Source organism: Phyllostomus hastatus, unplaced genomic scaffold (assembly GCF_019186645.2).
Source record: "Phyllostomus hastatus isolate PE091 unplaced genomic scaffold, TTU_PhHast_1.1 phas_contig_148, whole genome shotgun sequence".
Lineage (NCBI taxonomy): Eukaryota > Metazoa > Chordata > Mammalia > Chiroptera > Phyllostomidae > Phyllostomus > Phyllostomus hastatus.
In genome coordinates, this window is record NW_025333607.1 from 2,830,782 (window position 1) to 2,851,111 (window position 20,330).

Genomic DNA, 20,330 nt, shown 5'->3' on the forward strand with positions numbered 1-20,330 from the left:
CTCAACCAGACTTGGAGTGTGGTCTCCACACTCTGAGCACATCTGCTATTTACTAAACTCTCTTCTTTAACATTTAGGCCTTGGGCTCTTTACCTTCATGTATATTTTGGTAGGGATTTTTTTTTTAACAGCTGCTTTGTTGAGGTACAGCATATGATTTTATACATTTGTTTAATAACCATATTCTGTTTTTCCTAATAATTAAAATCTGTTTCAATCCTTTAATATTCTGATGATTAGAGTAAGAATTCATTTGCTATTAATCCTACAACCTGTCAGAATATAAAGACAATGAATGGTTTGGAGACCTTAGAGAGCCTGGACTTGTTGAGCGGCCATATGGTCCCGGATCTGATGGGCCTGTTACAGTGCACCTACCAGCTGGCTGCCGCTGGGAAGTAACTTGATCTATTTGAGCCTCTGCTCTCCCGAAATGTAAAATCAGGGTTAATTTTATCTACCTTGTAGGGTTGTGTGTTTTTTTTTTTTTTCCACAACTAATGAGGTTATGTGGTGATGTGCTAGAACATTGCCTGGCATATCCTAAGCTCTTGGTGTAGGAAAAGTTATCATTTATTAAGTGCTTAGAGTAAAGAAAGGAGCTGACTACTGCATACTATATTATCCTCAGTTGTAGAAAGAAAACGTTAGATATTTATTGTATCCACCCTGACTTGTACATAAAGATAATCGAGCCTATAGAATTATTTTGTGGTTCCCATTCCAGAGTTGTGCTGCTGGACCTGGGACCTGAAGCATTTTATTCATTCATCCTTATTTATTTATTTATTTATTTATTTAACACCATAAATGTGGGATTCAGCAGTAGCCAATATGGACAGAATCTTTACCTTTAAAGATCTGGGAACTAACAGTGTAAAACAAATTAGTGTGTTTGAGGAACAGCAAGAAAGGAGCAGACATCTGGGGAGAAATGTTCAAAATGAATTTATAGACGAAGTATACATGTTTTGAGGTTCTTTATGATAATGAATTACTCTTATCACTATCCCTGTCGTTAATGTATTGATAATAAGAAGTAGCTGGCTTCCTTTGCCCCTTCTTAACCAAAACTGAAGAACCATAGTCTTGTGTTTTATTAATACTTAACAAGTAATTACAGCATACTTAATTTAAAATGAAAGCTTCAGTGTTCAATGTTGAATGCATTCTTTTATTCTGGATTTTGCTTTTGAATTATAGCTCATGTACAATATCAATCATTTGAAATATATGCATATCATATCAACTGTACTAATATGCTTTTTTTCCCTCCAATAGGCTCTCTACAAGTATAAGAGAGTTACAGAATTTTAAAGTTTTATTACAACACAGTAGGTAATAAAGGCTTATTATATGTCTAATTAGAGACATAAAGAGACTACGTGAGAACTTTTACTCCTGGACATTCAGCAAAAGGAGACTAATCTTCAAAGACTTCAAGAATTCTGAACTCTTAAAGAGAAAATTCAAATGTTCACTTGAATATTTATGATTCTTAATAGACTGTCAATTAGAGGTATTTATAAAAGAAGTATATACTTTTAAAACATGTAAGTTATGCTAATTCTGTGTTTAATTTCATGTTTCCATCTGTTGAATATTCTATTTGTTTAGAATTGGCTTTGTTCTTGTTTGATTATGCTTTATTTCCAGTTGCCAAACTGAAATGACCATGTCTCCATCCTAGTAATGCTGTCAGCAGTTAGGGAGGTGGGGAGCTAGGGAATAAGCGTCGTTTGGGGCCGGTCTCAGGGTGACAGTTCATCGGTGGCTCTGACGTGTGGGCAGCCGTGCCTGGTTCGGTGTCACCCTCTAGGATGTGCAGGTTGTTTGTGTGACCAGTGGCCCTCTCAGTGTGGTTTCAGAAGCTACTGAAGCAGCTCAGGACTTCAGCTTCAATTTCATTGGTTTTTATCTCAGTTTGTAGTGGCTGTTGTAGTTTTGGTTTGGTCTCAAGGACCTGCTGTAGTGAAGGTAAGTAAGTGCTGCCCTCTGTGCCACCAAGACCCATCTCCTGTGTGGAGAGGGCAGCTGGGGGGAGGGGCTCTTTACTCAGAACCTGGACGTGAGTTTCTTTTGATTTTGTGTCTTTGTTTCTATTCCAATTTCAGAAATTTTCATTTACTCTAAAAGAGAACAAAACAAAAACTGTATAAATATTTAACAGTTTCCATCTTGATAAAAATTTGAATGGGATTTTATGGGTTTATAATGCCAATTTAAAACATAATATGCACAAAATTTACTACTTTAAAGTAAGCATTTTTAAAGGATTTTATTTTAGAACACAATCTATGCAATCCTCTCAATCTGATTTTCTTTGGTGGGGGATTTAAGCAGGTAGAGTAGTTCACGACTCTTAAGCGCCCCTCCCCCACTTTTCTCCATAGCTCTAGTACGTGAGTGGTACTTCAGGTGATTCGTACCAACAGATGACTCATTGGTCCTCTCCAGTCATTTTCTAAACCTCGATTTAAATATCCTCAATATTTAAAATATTGATTCTTTAAAAATACCTTAGTAGATGCAATGTTAGTAGATGCTAGTAGATGCAGGGTGGTTAATTTGGAAGGTTGCATCTACGTGGAAGTGATATGGGTACTAAACAGAGTCTCTCCTTAGACTCTTCAGTCTTATGAAGTAAGTGCTCTTAAACCCATTCCCTTCTCCTGCAAAAGTCTGAAGTGTATTCATTGGTGTAGTTGTGCATTTTTTAACTGTGTTTAGTTGGCTTTCCCCTCTTTTAAAAATAAGTAGTCACCCTTGGAGGGAGGGATGTGGTTGGACGGAGGAAGGTCTCACTAGCTAATTATTTTCTTACCCAATTTCTAATCTTTATAAAGCTGGGGTTTTGTTGTTGATGGTGATGTTTTTCTATTTGAAGTCAGATAAAACAGGCTGGCCTGATTGGAGCCTTCTCCACTTTTTCTTTTCATTTTTAAGGATACAAGTATCACATATGGTGGGAGAGGGGGACCTTCAGGTAAATGTGAAGTGAATAAGTAAAATTGATGGTAAATGAATAAGAATTATTCTTAGTGTTCATTCAGAGTTTAAGAAAATGTGAATTTTGTACTTTGTCTAGTTTTACTGTAAGTTTAAAAATCATTTTGGTAGTGTTTCTTCGGTGTTCCCTCGGTTAAAGGTAAAACCTATTATTTAAACTCTTACTGGAAGAATTCCTTGGCCATTCCCATTTATTGCTTTGTTTCTCTTTACTTTGATTTGCTTCGAGCTTAGGAGAAAATTGTGTATTGGAGTGAGTTCTAGGAAATCCAAAAGTCTAGTTAGGGTAAAGGTCTTTTCAAAATTTACACAAATTTTTTCACTACCAAGAAAATAAACAAATGAAGTATGTTTAAGCTGAAATTTATATTAACTTTATTTTACTATAAATTAGACGATGGGGTGCAGCCTACATTTTTATGTCTGTATTTCTTAATTGTGTAAGCTCTAAGAATCTCTGTTTTGTGAGCTTGTTGATGTTTTATGGTTCATGTGACAACAGCTTTTTCTCCAATCTGCGCACCTTTTGTTGTGAAGTGGTATGAAGAGTATTGATTGCTTTGTAAAAACGCTTGGCTGGTAGTGCCTCTTGGCATTTTGTCTTTATCTCACCACCTAGTTTGAACACCCAGCACTTGATAATATAATGACAGAAATGATTGTACCAGTGGATGAAGTAATGAAAATGAAGAAAAGGAAACGATCCCTTCCTTCCATGGCATGAGTTGTTGTTTTTTTTCTTAAGTGGCATTTATGTAAGTTAGAAATACTATATATTAAAGCTGGTAAAATTTGAACATTTCTCCTGTGTTGATTTTTAGACTATGAGGAGGATCAGACAGAATGGTAATAGCTTTCACAGTTTTGAAATTTGGTTAAGTGAAACATTTTAACATTTTGACATTGTGAATTACTCAGTACTTGCTGTCTCTGTGTACCCGAAACACTGCGCCATGTTGTCCAGCTTTGCCTAGGGGCCATTCGTGGGGTCTCAGGAAGGATAGCTGGTTTGACCTTCGTGAGCACTGCCTTCAGCCGGGAACTTGGGCTCCCCAGTAAACCTCTCGGCAGTTTGCAAGCTGAAGTGCCTGCTGAAACCATAGCTGCTCACCAAAGCAGACTGGGCGTGCGGTCTTGTGGAAATTACTCGGTAGAACAAAACCCAGACACACATGCAAGTTATAGGTGCTTTATTTTAAGAAAGATCTACAAGTGCACCTTTGATTTTGAACAGAATTGTAAGTAATGTGCTGTTGTACCCACCATATAGTAGAAAATGTGAATTAAAGTAAATGTTTCTGCCATCTTTTTCTTTTTTTTCCCCTCCCTTTTCAATGTTCCTTTTTTGAGATGAGGATTTGATTATAATTTGTGGAGAAAGGAGGAAATCTTAAGTAGTCTGAGGCTGTTCCTTCTCATCCTGACGGCAGCTGCTGGGTGAGGGGCTTTGCGTGGGGGATTTCACGTTCACAGCAGCACCGTGAACAGGTACGATTACGTCTGCTCACAAACACGGACACTGAGGGTGAGAGAGGTTACATCCCGAGTCTACAGTCACAAATTCCAGGTGGTGGGACCAGATTCTGGAACCAGGAGGCCTGACTCCAAAGCCTGCTCAGAATGTGCTACATCTGCGTCATTTTATGTTGGTCCATTACCATTCCACTAAATATTGGGGACTTTCAGCATCTCTTGAATTGCATTGAGTCATGAGGCTTTTTAAGTATATTTATTTGGGTTTTTGAGCAGGTAATACATTCGCATGATTCAAAAACCAAAAAACAGAAAAGATCAGTGGTGGTGTGATGTCTTCTTTGTATCCAATACCGCACACCTTACCCCTGCCTCTCCAAAAATAACCTCTGGTCTTGGTTTCTTATGATTCCATTCATACCGTTTTAGGCATATACAAACAAATAGCAATGTGAAGTCTTATTTTTCCCTAATTTTTACACAAGAGTGGCATCATATATATACTGTTTGCTTTTTTCCCACTTAATTTTTCTTGGTGGACTTCCCATGTCACTAGATAGCTTATTCTTTCTCTCTCTCTCTTTTTTTTTTTTTTCAGTAACTGGTTGGTATTCCATTATATGAACATGCAGTCATTTAACCAACCCCCTATTAATGGGCATTTGGATATTTCCCAGATCTCATATATATTATTTCACATGTATATAATTATGCACTTGGTAGAATTTGGGGATAAAAGACCATACGTGTTTGTAGGTTTAAAAGATTTTAGAACATTGCCTTCCGTGGGTGGAAGCTGCCAACCCCCATGCCCACCTGTAATTCAGACAATGCCTGCTCACCCACCAACTTACAACACAGGTGTCATCCAAAACTCTAATATTTGCCATTGTGATAGACAAAAACTACATTCCCATGTGCTTTAGTTTGTATTTTTATTACAAGGTTGGCTCCCTTTAATGTTTGGACCATTCATATTTCCTTTGCATTCTCTTCTTTCACTAATTTTCGTACTGCCTGGTTGATCTTCTCACGAACTTGCAGGAGTACTTTCTCGGGATAGGGATGTTAGTCCTGACACTGTAATGAGCTGAATATTTTTCCAATGTATCGTCTTTTGACTTTGCTTTTTTAGTGGTTTCTGGACTTTCAGTCATACTTAGAATGCCCTTTCACTCCACAGCAATAATTTACCTGTATTTTCTTCTAGAACTTTTACAGCTTAGTTTAATCTAAATTTTTCTTCCTTTGGAGTGTATCCCAGATGGTTACCCAGCAGGTTCAGTATCACTTATTGAACCGTTTGTCCTTTCCTGACCAGTGTGAGATGTTGCATTTATCATACCTGAAGCCCCATATGGACTTGTCTCTGTATTTGGGTTCTTTCTATTTTACTAGCCTATCTACTGATGCACCAGTACCTCACTGTTTTCATTTCTCCGGGTCTGTATTCCAGTATCTGGTTCATTGGTCCCAATTCATTCCCCCTCCATTTTTTTTACAATTTTCTTTAGTTGTTCTTGTTTATTCCATATGGGCTTTAAAAACCTGTTTAATGTTATGGGTCATGCTAAAGCTCCGCCCTACTCAGTATTTTCTCACTAGGGTTACATTTTTAACCACTTAATGTGTCCCTGTTCTTTTGATTTGATACTTTACTTGATAAAGATTTCCTTCTTACTGCCTGTTGTATTGTTTCCCAAGAGGTGAGGGCAGAGAGGCAAGACATGGCATGCCAGCATAGATAGAATTTTAATTTACCTTATTGCTTCTATTTTAAGACTTAGCTTCTAATTTGAGAACTACATATAGAATCCTTATTTCCTTTTTTATTCCAGTGTGAATTCTTTATCCAAAAGTTAGGTATTTGTAAATGAGCATTATTATACCTGTCAAGTATATCGTCGCTTACAGACGATGTCACTGGAAGAGCAGGGTCTGACTGCACGCACCGTTCTAGGAGTTGGGGATGCGATCAAAACAGACAGGTATCCCCGTCAGCATAGAACCTAGGAATTCTGCAGCCTGACTAGGTCCCATCTAGTTCAGAGAGACGCACCCAGAGAAGAGTCTATCGACTGAGGAGGAACAGCTCCCGAAGAAGCAGGTCCAGGGGACAGGTGCCCTCCGTGGGAATGGCTCTTATTGTCTGCTTGATGGTGCCATCCAGGTGTTGCAAATTGACTGAAATTGTCCACTTAATGCCCCTGGTCAGTGCAAAGTGAGCATTCACCTTCTGATATAATTTAACTTTCCACGTGGATTTCCTTCACCGCATATTCCCCCAAATGGGCAAGTGCGCTGCTTCCCCATTCGATTGGGAAAGGTCTTAAGTCTGCAAACCTGATGCCCAGACCCTGGGCCAGTGAACTCACTGAGAGTACTTGGTGACATCAATTGAATGGCCCTGGTCAAACAATTTATCCTAAATATACCCTTTCATACCTCAGTTAATGCCGTCCAGGACCACCTTGATTTGGAACTGTAAAGAGATGGAGGAGCTGTTGTAGGGGAACCAGGTTCCTGGGGAATTGAGGCTCAGAGCCAAGAAAGGCCACAGATCTAGCTGAAGAGAGCAGCCCTCTGAGCTCCTTTTCTGACCACACTCAAGTTCAGGGGCAGAAGATGTGTCCCAGAGACAGAGTCTAATGTTCTGTCTGAGTGGTAGGGCAGCCAAGGTCCAAAGGGCAGCCCAGGTCTGCAGGCTACAGAATTAACATTGGCAAGGTGTAATTATTTCCAGAAAAACAAAGGACAGGCACCGGCCACAGGGCAAGGAGTCCAGCTTTGGAGGAACCAGGCAGATACCCTTATTTATGGTTTGCTGAGTCTCTGGATTTGGATCTGAGGACTCTGAACCCCGACTTGATGACCTGGGCAGCAAGTCTCAGAACCCCACACTGGATGGACGCCATCAGTGCCCAGGCCCAGAGGAGCTGGGGACAGGTATGAGAAATCAACAGAGACACAGTTGGGAGCACGGGGACATCAATAGCCGACTTCAAGGTATTTGGACCCTTTGGTGCAAGGGCTTTTCCTACATCCCTGCTAAGGGCCAAGAGGAGGGCTGCCCTCAGGGTGTTGCTGAGTTTACAGGCTGGGCCCAGCACACATGGCAAGTACCAAGCCCAGTGTCCATCACATAATATGCACTTGGTTGACACTGACTGAATCCCACTCCCTCGTCCTCAGTGTCCCTTTCTAAATAAATGTTTCCTCACTTCAATCAGCTCATTGATGGTCTTTGATGAGAATTCCACTGTTTGCCTGAGGCTTTCTAACAAACAGCTCCTCCCTGTGGACTGTGACAAGTCTGAGGTAGCAGTATGCACAGTCGGAAATGCCCTTGATGAGTAAAATTCTCCCTCGTGTGGAGTGGAAGATGGAAATGTACATTAGCTGTGTTTTCCATCAGACCCGCTAGTCTACGTTCTACCATGCTGCAATCTAAAGGGGAGGAAGGTGTTTTATAACCAAGTCTCTTCTGTTGGAAATTGATACAAAGTTTCAAATATTTAGGCCCATTTATTTCTAACGTAAATTCACCTTCACTGTCAAAAATAAAAGCAATATTCTAGAGATATCCATCAGGTTAACTATAAGTGAGAACCCTTTTCTCAAAGCACTTCTCACTCTTGGGTGCACTAATGCCTAGTCCTCTCCTCTCTATAGGGGTTGAGCACTCAAGGCCACAGAAAACACTCTTGGGGGTTTTGGTAAAACAATCTGGGAGTGGACCAGAGACTGCCTGATCTTTGCAGCCGAACAAGGTAACTTGCAGTTAACCACATGCCTGACACGCCCAAGTGGGCAGTGTCCTGCAACTGCTATGTATACTGTAAGACAAAATTTAGGAGTCCACAGCTCTGTGTGTAACACTCTGGACATTTAATCATCGGCTCAATTAAATGAGTTAATTGTAAAAATGAGAAAGAGCTGATGAAGATGCGCACAAGTCGGTGGAACTCTCAGGAGTCCACTTTGCAGTTGGCTGTTCCGCAGAATTCCAACAGCCGCTCAGAAACCTGACAGGCGGCCGTTTGGTGCGGAATCAGGCTGAGATGGGTGATGACGGTACAAAATGTGCGGGGATACTGACTCTTCATGTACATTCTTACCTTTAATTTCCTTGCGTGTCCTTAGAGGACATTTGGGTGCTTTCAGGACAGAAATTACCATTCCTTGCCTTCTCTTAGCCTTTACTATTCCACAGAAGGAGTCACTTTGTTAGTGTAACTTAGCAGCACAAGAAACTAAAGGAAGTTTTAGTTTTCCTTTCCATCCAAATCTGCCACATTTCACAGGCTATATATATGACCATGTACTACAAGAGAAAAATAGTTTGATACATAGTTTTTAATATTCTAGATGTGTTTTAATACTCTAGGTGTGCTTTAGCGTTACTTTTTAAAAACAGGGAGAAGAGAAAAATGGGCACTTAGAACATTTTTATCCTTTCTAATAAAAAAGAATAGTTCAAATAAATACTAGTAGCTTTATCACAGAAACAGATTATGGTTTTTACCGGTAAATGCTGGGTATTTCAGTTTTCTTGGCAGTAACAACAGAACAATAAAGTATTTAACATGGGACGGATGTAATAATTACAGTTTTAGTGATATTATAATCACTGTATTCTTTAAAAATATTTCTGCCCTTGAATGGGCTGCTGTGAACAATGGCAGCACGTCCTGAAAGCCTGATTTAAAGGAGCTCTGAGCATATGCCAGCTCTGCCTGTAAATTCCCCTAAGCACCAGTCACAGAGATGGGTGACAAATGACCAGCGTGTTCGTAGAGCTATTCAGATGAACAACTTCTATCATAGGGTGAACTGAATAATCAGTGCAAATTTTGCTTCAGTGTAGAACTTCCCTGAAGTAACTGTTTTACATGATGTGTGACCCCAGCTCTTCCACATCCTGAAAGGAGAGGAGGAGGGCTTACGCAGGGAAGAGACGCTCTGCACACATGAAAACCCAGTCGTGGCCTGTTTAAAACGGGAGATCCCAGCTGTAAATCCCTTCAAGATGAGAGAAGCGGGCTCACTGTCTGTGAAATCAGTGCCCAGAGATGAATTATTCCTAAAGGCCAAAACGGGGCTTCCTTGTGGAGGCAGGACTTTCAGACAAGACTGAGATGCTTTCACCTCCCCGAGCGGTGAGACTCTGGGCAGAACAGAATCTGTCCCTCTGCTAACAGTACTTCCTCTCCCACCTCACCTCTGTGCAGCTTCCCTAGAGGACCACAGTCTCCCATCGCGGGCAGTTTTACAACTGCAGAATACAAGTGTACACGTGAGGTTTTGGAATGGCGCTTGTGGTTGGAGAACCAGTATTTCCTGGTGTTTCTCTCCAATGAGAGACAACACAGCAGCAGCCGCCGGAAGCGCCCCTCACGTGACAGAGGCGGGCGTTACGTAGTCACGTGAGGGAGCCCCGGGCTTCTGGCGTGTGAAGCACGCCACTTCCGGCAGGCTGCTTTCGGAGCTACTGAAAAATACGGGGCGTTGTTTTAAATGTGGGTGGAAATTATGAGAATGCCGTTAGGATTCCACACTGCCTTTTGGCTCGAGGGCCCGGGGTCTTTCTTACTGGCCCCCTTTGAGAGCCCCTCCGCGTTCCTTCAGCGGCGAGGGCGTTCAGTGCGCGGGGAAAGGCGCGCTCCTGCTGCAGTCCTGAGGTAATTCCGCTTCCCGGAGCTGAAAGCTGGCTCCGCTCTCTGAGGGTAGCGGAGGAGGTTTACGCGTGTAAGTCAACACTACCAACACCTGCAACATCATCATCTGAGTGCACACCCTAGCACCCTCCAGAGAAGAGTACCAGACTTTTGGCAAAATTGGGATTCTTGAAGGGACCGACTATCTGGGTCTTGACAAACTGTGAGGAGCCAGGGAGCTGGCACGTAGCCTGTTGACATTCTGCTAGAGTCTCACCCTCGCCACCGGAGCCGTGCGTAGAGGCTGCCAGCGCAGAGGTCAGGATCCGAGTGACGGAAGAGGTAAGGATTCGAGGAACGCTTTAGTCCGAAAGCCTAAAGAAGCCCTCAGACCATATACTGTTTACTTTTAAAGTGAGTTATGCATAAAAGTCTGTGCAAACTGTAACATATTGCAGTAACATTCTCAAAACCCCCTACTATATTTTAGCACTGTTTAAGTTATATAAAATACATCTTTATAAAAGTATGGAATTTTTGAAGTTTAAATTAAACCCACTGAAATAGGCAGCCAGGCTCCCTTTTTAGTACTAAACTAAGGTTTTGTCAATCTAAAATTTAGATTCTAAGTTATCGCTTAGTCCTATGGAGCCATTAGAAACCTATAACAAATAAAAATCAAGTCCTACTTCTTAAGGAAAAGTGCCCTAAAGAGTCAGCTGTCATTAAGTTAGTCTTCCTGAAGCTTTCCACCCGAGGAATCGTCCACGCAACCGTTCACTGGTGCTGCCCATGGCTGGGTTTGTCAGGATCCACACTTGAGTCTGGTGGCAGAGTTCCTGCTGGAACCAGGAAGCTGTTCACTTGGTGTCCCCAGTCGTAGTAGTCTGGAGCAAAACTTAAAAAGAAAGAGGTATCTCAGTGAAACACTGTGCTTATTACTGATGACATGTCTGCTTTGGGTAAGCAGCACTGGGACTCTGTGTGAACTCCCGACAATTCCAAGGTTTTTTTAAGGCAGCTTCTCGTTGCCCATTTTTCCACCAGATGGTGCTTTGTGCAGTGGCTAGAAGTCCACTCACAACAGTCTGCTGAGCTCTTCAGAGCCCACCAGTACGTGTTACTAGACCATGAACCAAATCATGGTGCTTAACAAAACGTGGTAGCAACAAACCAGGTCTGAATCCCAACACAGAGCGCGTGTGATTCACTACCTGTGTGCCTTCAGACAGGTAACTTCTGGGCCTTGGTTTTATCACCTGTGACTACCTTGTCAGGCTTTTTTTAAGTTAATACCTATAAAAGCTTAAAACAGTATTTTAATATACAATTAGCACTCGATAATGTGCAATTGTTATTATTTCTCTCTGTCCGTGGAGGGAGAGGGGTCTTTCCTTCCTCCACGTAGGTAGTGAGGACTTGCTCAGCTCTGCTGCTTCCCACAGGTGAGGGCGCACGCAGAGGAACATACACGGCAAGCAGGAAGTGCAGCTGGGTGACTGGGTAAGGGAACAATTTTAGGGAAAAGGTCAGGACAACTTTGGACATGGGGATGCCCTTGTTTATGACCCATGTTCCCTATATCTTAGATGGGTCTGCTTTGCTTTTGCCCAAGCACCATCTTTTGTTCCATCTGACCAGGCCCTCTGCCACCTGGCCCACTTAGGAAGCGATGTATTCTCCCAGATTTTCACTCCACTCCCCAGTCCCTAAAACACTGGCCCTTTTCTTCAGAGCTCTTCTATGGCTTTCTAAGGACTTCTACATCTCTTTTCATTTCCTCCCAGGGGGTGGGTGGGAGGAAGGGTTTCAGGTAAAATGTTAATGATAGGTCTTTAAATCCACAACAGATTGCCTATGATCAGCTTTTACTTCTAAGTGGCCTGAAGCTTCCCTTCCACAAGAACAGTGCAAGGTCCTGGGGACACCAAGCACTAGGTTGGCAGTTGTCCTCCCCTCCTCATCCTGGGGGCCTCAAAATTCTAGGGGCATAGGTCGGAAGAGGGACATGACGATTACTGGGCAGTGATGTGTGGCTGAGGAAAGGGGACGGGAGCCCCAGGGGCTGCCACCCTCCTGTCTGCAGACTGTGCCTTTGACCTGGCGCAGGTAGAAGCACCTGGCCCAGGTAGAAGCACATGATCATGGGAGGGGCTGTGTTCTGGCTGCAGGTCGCCTCACACACAGGATTCTCACCTAGCCCATTTCAGGGCTCCCGTGCATTTCACTGGGGCAGCCCTCACCATGCCTCTTACACCAGGGAGGGGCTTACCTTCCTTGAAGGCCCTGAGGGGCAATGTTCCAGGCTAGGTCGTCATCGCTGTCATATCTTCGGGGGTTGTCAAAGAAGTAGGATCTGGGGCTGAATCCATGGCTGGGGACCAACCCAGGACTGGTCTAGAAAGACAGCTACTAGGTTAATGCATGTTCATACCCTGGGCCTCCCGCCAAGCAAAGAACAACAAGACCTCTTGCAGGAGACACAGGATGCTCTGCTCCTCTGGACAGAGGCCCCCTGTACATGGCAGTGTCTGTCCACTTGCTTTTATTTTAAGAGGCTCTATCTCTACTCAGTGTGGACAAAATCTTTCAGAGCTCTGCTGACAACAATGAATTATCCAAGTATTGATCCCTTAATGAAAAACCAGACAATGCCCAAATCAGCCAGACTAGACAGTCCCACATTGGATCTAAACCTGTAAAATAGGGCAGGCATTTACAACAATTTAGAATAATGAAATGAAGGTGAAATAATTCTGAAAAAGTTTCTTATTGGCTTCCATACCCTGCCTCTCTAATTATTCCATCCTGTTTCTGTTCCCAAGCTGAGTTTACCTCTCAAAGAATTTCAAATGACTGGTTCCAAGCAGGCAGGTCAGGACTAGATGATATGGCAAACTAAGTGTGGCATAGAAACCAGCAGTTGTCTGGCATGCGTGTACGTGTCACAGTGGCCCATTTAAAAGTTAACCAACAGAGAATGAACCCAAGATGTTATGGGAGGGTAACCATGTGTGAATCCCTGCTTCTCTAAGACAAATCCACCAAATGTGGGAAGCAAAGTAGAACTTACACAAGGTGTGATACCTTATAATTTACTATTTGTAGCAGTTCAGGAACACCTATGCAAAAGAATGAAGTTGGACCCTTACCTCTTACAAAAAGTAACTCAAAATGGACCAAAGACCTTAATATAAGAGTAAAAACCATCAAACTCTTACAAGAAAACACAGGGGCAAATCTCTATGACCTAGAATCTGGCAAAGAATTCTTAGCTGTGAGACAAAAAACATGAGCAACAAAAGAACAAGTAAGTTGGACTTCATCAAAATTAAAAACTTTTGTGCTTCGAAGGACACCATCAAGAAATTTAAATGACAGCCCACAGAATAGAAGAAAATATTTGCAAATCATATACCAGACAAGGAGTCATATCTGAAATATGTGAAGAACTCTTACAATTCAATAAAAAGACAACTCAATTTAAAAATGGGCAAAGGACCTGAAGAGACATTTCTCCGAGAAAGCCAATGAGCACATGGAGAGGTGTGTGAAATCTTTAGTCATCAGGGAAAGCCACATGAGATAGCCCTGAATGGCCATCGGGACATCTAGCAGCAAAGTGTCAGGTAACAAGTGCTGGAGAGGATGCGCAGGACCCAGAACACACTACCGCTGAGTGTGAAGCATTGCACCTTCTGTGGGGAGGAGTCTGGCACCTTGTCAAAGAGTTAAAACATAGTTCTCAGCAATTGTACTCTGAGAACTCCCAAGAGAAATGAAGATGTGTTTAGGTAGAAACTCGTACATGAATGTTCACAGCACCATTATTCACAACAGTCAAAACATGGAAACAACCCAAGTGTCCATCAATGGATGAAGGGCTAACGAGAGACGGTGTATCAGTACAATGGAATATCACTCACCCATTCCTTATCACTCAGCCATGAAAAGGAATGCGGTCCTGCTACATGCTACATCACAGATGAACCCTGAAAACATTATGCCAAGTGAAAGAAGCCAGTCGCAGAAAACTACATGCAACATGACCCCATTTTCATGAAAGTCACAAATGGGAAATCCATAGACAGCAGATTGAGGGTTGGCTGGGGAGGGGATGGAAGTGAGAGATAAAGGGCACAGGGTTTCTTTGTGAGGTGATAAAAATGTTCTAAAAACCGGCTATGGTTGCACATACCTGAACATACAAAAAAAATCACTGGATCATACACATGTAATGGGTGAATTGTATGGTATGGGAATTATATCTCAACACTATTTATACGAAAAAAAATTATGGAAAGAGATTCTGAAACTCTACCCCAGAGATTCTGACCTGAGGCCAGGACAGGGCCTGAGACTTGTACACCAAGCACCTTGGAATCTGATGTGGGCAGCCACACTTGGAGTGCAACATCAAGTAGAGGCTGGTTTGTACCCGCTGAATTATGGACACAAACAGTAAGTCACATTCTACAGAAATGCCCCACCTGTGGTGTCTTTTCCCTAAAGGCACACCTGTAGCGTGTGCCCTTTTTTTTTTAAGATTTTATTTATTTTTAGAGAGGGAAGGGAGGGAGATAGAGAGAGAGAGAGAAACATCAATGTGCGGTTGCTGGGGGTTATAGCCTGCAACCCAGGCATGTGCCCTGGCTGGGAATCGAACCTGCGACACTTTGGTTCGCAGCCCACGCTCAATCCACTGAGCTACACCAGCCAGGGCGTGTGTGCCCTTTTAAAAGTGATGAGTATGAGTTAAGTTGTAAATTTCCCCTAAAAGGATATCAGACAACTGACTTTCCTCCAAGCAGTTACAGACATACAGTAACAGCGTTATTATCGAGACATGCGTACGGCAGGTCCTGCAATGACATTTCATTATAACGTTGCTGAGAGGCCACAGGAGCTTGTCTCTGGTTTATGTCGGGCAGCCAGTGGTTATAATGGCTTTATTATACATCGTTCCACTTAAAGTCCTAGAAGCTACCGGAAACCATAACTGAGGACTTACTGTGTTAAGAATTTTGTTTCTTCTCCACACCTTACTATGCCAAGGAAAGCCACAGGGTAGCACAATAATTAAAATCATGGACTTCAGAGCCAGACAGACATGGTTAAAATCCTGGCTCTGTCTCCTACTTGCCAGGCCACCTCAAGCCTCAGTTTCCCCATCTAAGAATGAACGTAAAAACAAGGTGGAGTCAAGTAGGTAAATGCTGACCTCACCTCCTCTCATCAAAACACATCAAAATTACAACTAAACCAGTGGTCCCCAACCTTTTTTGCACCGGTTTTGTGGGTGACAATTTTTCCACAGACTGTAGCAGGTGCTGGGAGGGGGAACAGGAGCTTTGCTCACTCACAGCTCACCACCTGCTGTGCAGCCCGGTTCCTAACAGGCCATGGAACGGTGCTGGTCTGAGGCTTGGTAACCCCCAAACAAAACTACAGAACCACCATTACTGAGGGCCACCTGAAGACTAGGGATCAGAAGTCCTACAACTAAGAATATTAAGAAGAAGCCACGTCAAGACTGGTAGGAGGGTCAGAGACATGGTCCCACCCACACACGGTGATTAATAAACTGAAGACATGCTCGGCTACAGAGGTTCCCTCAGGGGAGTAAGGGGCCCAGGCTTTATACCAGGCACCCCACCTGGGGCTCCTGTGCTGGGAAGAGGTGCCCATAACATCTGGCTTTGAAGACCGACAGGATCCTGTCTGGGAGACAGAAGGCTGAGAGAGCCAGACGCTCCCAGTGGGCTCATACACTAACTCCTGGCTCCCAACTCCAGCATAGGGCAGCAGCTCGAGAGGTGACTGGGACATAAAGGGAGAAGGGCAAGGGATGGATAGGCAGGGGGCGGGGAACTCTTGGGGGACAGAGTGCTGGCAGGCACCACTGTTCCTTTGTGAGCTCTCCTCCCACCCAGCTGACCCAGGACAAGCAGGTGCAAAATCTGTCGTTCTCCATTAACCTGCTAACACCAGTCACCCTGAGATGTCCCTTCACCCACCCACTCCCCTGGCCAGGGCTTCTCCCAGTGGCTGCAGACCCTCCAAAGAGCAGTGACCTGTCTTAGTTCATATTGAAGATTGTCCCAAAGGTCCACAAACCCCACACGAATGGCGGCCAGCCCTGGTGTGCATCATAACCCCCACCAAGTAGCCCCAAGGCCAGCACAAATGGTAGCTGGCCCCACTCCACAATGGAGCCCCTCCCAACAGGCTTCAGACCACACCAGACCTGACCCAGGTGACTCCATAACCAACATACCTGATGGTCAGCCTCAGCTAGCACCAGCGCCCCCTCCCACAGCAACATCCGGGCCATGGGATCAGCCCCTGAGCAATAATTCTCCCCCCAACAGTCACAGGCAGCCTTCAGTCATGCTGCCTGAGGGTCAACACCATGCCTGAGGGTCAACACCATTCCCGATGGGCCAGCATCTATGAGGCCCGACTACAGCAGGAGGACACACACACATCCACACAGGAAACACCCCTAGAGCACCCGGGTCAGGTGACCGGGGGTACTGTGGCCCTGGGCCCCACAGGATACCTTCTATACAAGGCCACTCTTTCAAGAACAGAAAGCGAGGTAGATCTGCCTGATACACAGAAACAAACACCGTCAGCCAAAATGAACAGACAAGAAGACATGCCCTACATCAAAGAACAGCACACAACTCCAGAAAGGAGGAAATGGAACAATGAAATGGAAGAGAAGTGACAACCGACATCACAGAAACAGAAAGGATTGTCAGAAAATACTATAACAATTATATGGCAACAAAATAAACAACCTGGATAAATTCCTAGAAAGATAAAATCTTCCAAGGCTGAATCAGAAAGAAAACAAAATCTGAACAGACATAACTGCTAACGAAACTGAAGCAGTAATCAAAAACTCCCAATAAACAAAAGTCCTGGACCAAATGGCTTCACAGATGAATTTTACCAAACATTCAAAGAAGAATTAATACCTATCCTCTCAAACTATTCCAAAAAATTCAAGAGGAGGGAAGGCTCCCAGGCTCATTTTAAGAGGCCACCATCACCCTGATACCAAAACCAGACAGGGACGTTATGAAGAAAGAAAATTGTAGGCCCATATCCCTGATGAACAGATATGCAAAAATCCTCAGCAAAATATCATCAAAATGAGTCCAGCAATACATTATAAAGATCATACACCATGATCAAGTGGAATTTATTCCTGGGATGCAAGGTGGCTACACTCTTTGCAAGTCAATTAACATGATCACAACATAAACAGAAAGGAAGCATATACCATATTTTGCCATGTTTAATGTGCTTCTGTGTATAGTGCACACCCACCCACATTTTTGGCCCAAACTTTCAGGAAAAAAATCCTTCGTTTTAATTTTTTATTTCAATTATTTATTTCTACTTAGAAACAAAACCGATGATCGTATTCCAGGGTATTATTTTGCATACGGATATCATCATTGCTTCCTCAAGTTACACTTTCAACACGAGTACAAATAAAAGAATTAAAAATATTTCTATAAATACAGAATTAGTACTACCCACGTATAATGAACATCCTTATTTTTCCCTCAAAAATTTGGACAAAAAAAGTGCACCTTATACACGGCAAAATACGGTAAACCACATGATCATCTCAATAGATAAAAAAATCATTTGACAAAATCCCACATCCATTTATGATAAAAACTCTCAGCAAAGTGGGACTAGAGGGATCATAACCCAACATAATAAAGGCCATATATGACAAACCCACAGCCAACATCATATTCAATGGGAAAAAGCTGAAAGTGTTTTTCCCGAGATCAGGAATAAGACAGGGATGTCCCCTTTCACCTCTCTTATTCAACATAGTACTGGGAATCCTAGCCACAGCAATCAGACAAAGAAAAAAAAAAAAAGAAACAAAAGGCATGAAAACTGGAAAGGAAGAAGTAAAACTGTCAGTATTTGAAGATGACATGATACTATATAGAGAGAACCCTAAAGATTCCACCAAAAACTCCAGAACTGATAAGTTCATCAAAGTAGCAGGATGCAAAATTCATATTCAGATGTAGGTTGCATTTTTATATACCAATAATAAACTATCAGAAAGAGAAATTAAGAAAGCAATGCCCTTTATAATTACATCAAAAACATAAAGTACCTAGCAATATAGTTAACCAAAAACCTGTACTCAGAAAACTGTAACACAATGAAGAAAGAAATTGAAATAAATGGAAGCATATACCATGCCAATGGACAGGAAACATTAACACCATCAAAACGTCCACACTGCCCAGAGCAATCTACCAATCCAAAGAGGAAGTGTTTAGGGTCTGACTGGACAGAAGCCTCTGAGTGTTCCCAAAGCACATCAAGGTCAGATAATTGAAAATGAAAGGGTGGGAATAGGTCTTGAGATCTAGAAAATGTTGCCCTGGACCACATGGCTTCACAGGTGAATTTTACCAAATGTTCAAAGAGGGGCCCATTGTCTCTCAAGGTCCACCACCTGCCCACTCTAGTCTCACTGATCTTCTATTCCGGGCTCATTAGTGACTATCCAGAGATGAGTAAGAAAAACACAAAACAAAGTACCACAGACTGGCTATTATATATTAGCTTTCTTTACCATTCACATTTTGCTCACATTGGAAAAAAATTACATTTTGTTATACTTTCCCATGGGTTTCATACACCAGTGTTTCAAAATTCTACCGCTAGTTAGTCTGGCTGGAATCATTTACGGAGCAGAGCTTCATGGGCATCCTCACAGCCGGGTTTTGCATTTTCTGTCTGCCCTCATAAACACGTTTATGTAAAGTTGGTGAGTAGAAACATGATCATATTAGGGGGAGTGGCTTTAGTAGTCCTTTTTTCCCCACAATGTATTTTAATTCCCTATCACCTCATTCAGCATAAGGTAGGAATAAAGAACTGAATTTCCCACTTTCCTTTGCTAAAATAGAAGCTTATAGATTCAGTTCCTGGCAAGTCAAGGCTGAAATACTAGTGAGGCTGTTGTTGCATCAGGAAAAGTAGTTAATCACTCTCTTTGGGCCCTGAGATGCAACTCACTTTCATTTCTCTTGTAAAAATGAAACTACACTGTAAAACACATTTCCCTCAAAAGAGAATCAAGAGGGATAACAGTTTCAATTAAATAAGGGAACCTTTTCTATCACAACAGGATGGAAGAGGCTCTCAAACGAAGAATCTAAGAAAAAAATTCCAACGGTATGTTTGTGATTAGAATTAGGTGGTATCCTCTGCAAATATAAAACAGTTGACTCACAAGGTCCCTTGCAGGATTCCTAACGCGGAAGAAGTAGACGACTAAGGTGGTGGGCAGGAGCTCCCACACGAAAAGGACGACTCCGAACACGACGTAGCCGGCGTCTCCCAGCTGGTTCTTCAGGTCCGCCTGTGGGGAGACAGGCGGCAGGGTCAGGGCCGAGGGCAGAGGGACTCGCTGGACTTGTTCCTCCTACCGCAAACAGATAGCACCTCTGATCCGGTGCAATCCATTCCCCTAAAACGTGCAGGCTGAAGCCAGGTGACACAGGGTTGGCCAAAAAGTCCATTTAGTTTTTTCTGTAAAATAAGACACATTTTTCATTTTCATCAACAACTTCTTGATTTGGGTATTTTGAATGTGTTGGCTGTCTCCCACGTGGTAGAATGTTGATTGTTCTCAGTTAATGTCTCCATTTGATCACTATCAACTTCAACTGGTCTGCCCGACCGTGGAGCATCGTCCAGTGAGAAATCTCCAGCATGAAACTTCACAAACCACTTTTGACACATTCGATTGGTCACAGCACCATCTGCATACACTGCACAAATCTCTTTTTGCATTCCAGTTGCATTTTTAGCTTTCTCAAAATAATAAAGCATAATATGCCGAAAAATGTTGCGTATTTTCTTCAATATTTAATATTAAAATGACTACACAAAAATTCACCAATTCTGATTAAATTTTTTTAAACATACACTGTCATGACAGCTGACACAATGCAATCTAACAAAATTGTTTTCAATGAAGTTAAAGACACCTAAGCGCTACCAGAGCCACCTTAGTAAAGAAAAAACCAAACACACTTTGGCCAACCCATTACTAATGGTTCTGACCACATGTCCTCCTCTTTCCAAATTGCCAGCTCTCTGGTGTTTTATTACTTCCCCTTCCAAATT

At 42.7% G+C, this 20,330-nt stretch overlaps 2 protein-coding genes across 3 annotated transcripts in view; one reads left to right on the forward strand and one right to left on the reverse strand.

Annotated features, from left to right (window-relative positions):
- Positions 1–3,806, forward strand: part of ERO1B (endoplasmic reticulum oxidoreductase 1 beta) — a 44,978-nt gene extending 41,172 nt beyond the window's left edge. The window contains exon 16 of the mRNA XM_045861044.1: positions 1,282–3,806. Coding sequence (XP_045717000.1) covers positions 1,282–1,342 — 61 coding nt within the window. The 3' untranslated portion in view covers positions 1,343–3,806. The remainder of the gene's footprint in view (positions 1–1,281) is intronic.
- A 917-nt stretch (positions 3,807–4,723) lies between these two features.
- Positions 4,724–20,330, reverse strand: part of GPR137B (G protein-coupled receptor 137B) — a 44,277-nt gene continuing 28,670 nt past the window's right edge. The window contains exons 5-7 of one of the 2 annotated variants that reach the window (XM_045861055.1): positions 19,432–19,560; positions 12,412–12,536; positions 4,724–11,037 (exon numbers count right to left, since the gene is read on the reverse strand). In XM_045861055.1, coding sequence (XP_045717011.1) covers positions 10,917–11,037; positions 12,412–12,536; positions 19,432–19,560 — 375 coding nt within the window. In that variant the 3' untranslated portion in view covers positions 4,724–10,916. The remainder of the gene's footprint in view (positions 11,038–12,411; positions 12,537–19,431; positions 19,561–20,330) is intronic. The other variant, XM_045861065.1, reaches the window with a different exon arrangement.